At 45.9% G+C, this 717-nt stretch overlaps 1 protein-coding gene across 1 annotated transcript; it reads left to right on the plus strand.

Annotated features, from left to right (window-relative positions):
- Positions 1-323: 323 nt before the first annotated feature.
- On the plus strand, positions 324-717 carry Tsp_15398 (conserved hypothetical protein; the record flags this gene model as incomplete). The annotated part of the gene is made up of 2 exons (XM_003367567.1): positions 324-486; positions 511-717. Coding segments are annotated over exons 1-2 (370 nt in total), but the record flags the coding sequence as incomplete, so codon positions are not given.

Consider the following 717-nt stretch of genomic DNA (forward strand, 5'->3'; position numbering starts at 1 on the left):
CAAGGTTGCGAACGCAATGACGAGAAAATTGTTCTTCAATTTTATTAGACGGTATTTTCGATTCCCTCAAACGCCATTCTAGCTGCTCATACGCGATTGTCTTCCTTGACCAATCGAACGTGAATCATCAAAACAGTCGATTATTCGTCGACATCGATTATTTAATTGGTGGTACACACAAGTGGCTTTGATTTCGGCAGAAGCCTGTACACAGTTTCTCTGCTTCTGTCCTGCTTCGACCCTGCACGCCTGCCAACGCCACTTTTTCAATTGACCGGACCAATCGTTCCCAGTAGCTCCCGCACCAAGGAGCTCAGTCATTGATGAATTCCCACTCTATTACTTTATGTGTCAAGAAGCACGTTCTCACACTTTTGATTGAGGAATTGGAGTCAGCAACTTGTCGGCTTGATGGAACGTCCGGGATTTTGATGGTGCAGGTTCAGCACTCAGGTGGATACTCAGAAAATGTATCATGCTGGATACGTATCAATTTCCAATCATATTGAGATCAAAACCGTAGCTTTGTTGGTGCGTGCCAGCGCGTTGTGGATAAAATATGGGCAAAATGTGTTGACCCGCAGAAGTTTCTCAAACTTGCTGAAACGTGTTGGGTCGATGACGTCCTCCATGTTCCGCCTCACGACGTGATTATAGACAGCAGTGATGCTCCTCTGAGGCTTTCGGTCTCTGCTTGGCCCAAAATGCCATTGATGT

The sequence above is a fragment of the Trichinella spiralis genome, assembly GCF_000181795.1.
Source record: "Trichinella spiralis strain ISS 195 chromosome Unknown Scfld4046, whole genome shotgun sequence".
Taxonomy (NCBI): Eukaryota; Metazoa; Nematoda; class Enoplea; order Trichinellida; family Trichinellidae; genus Trichinella; species Trichinella spiralis.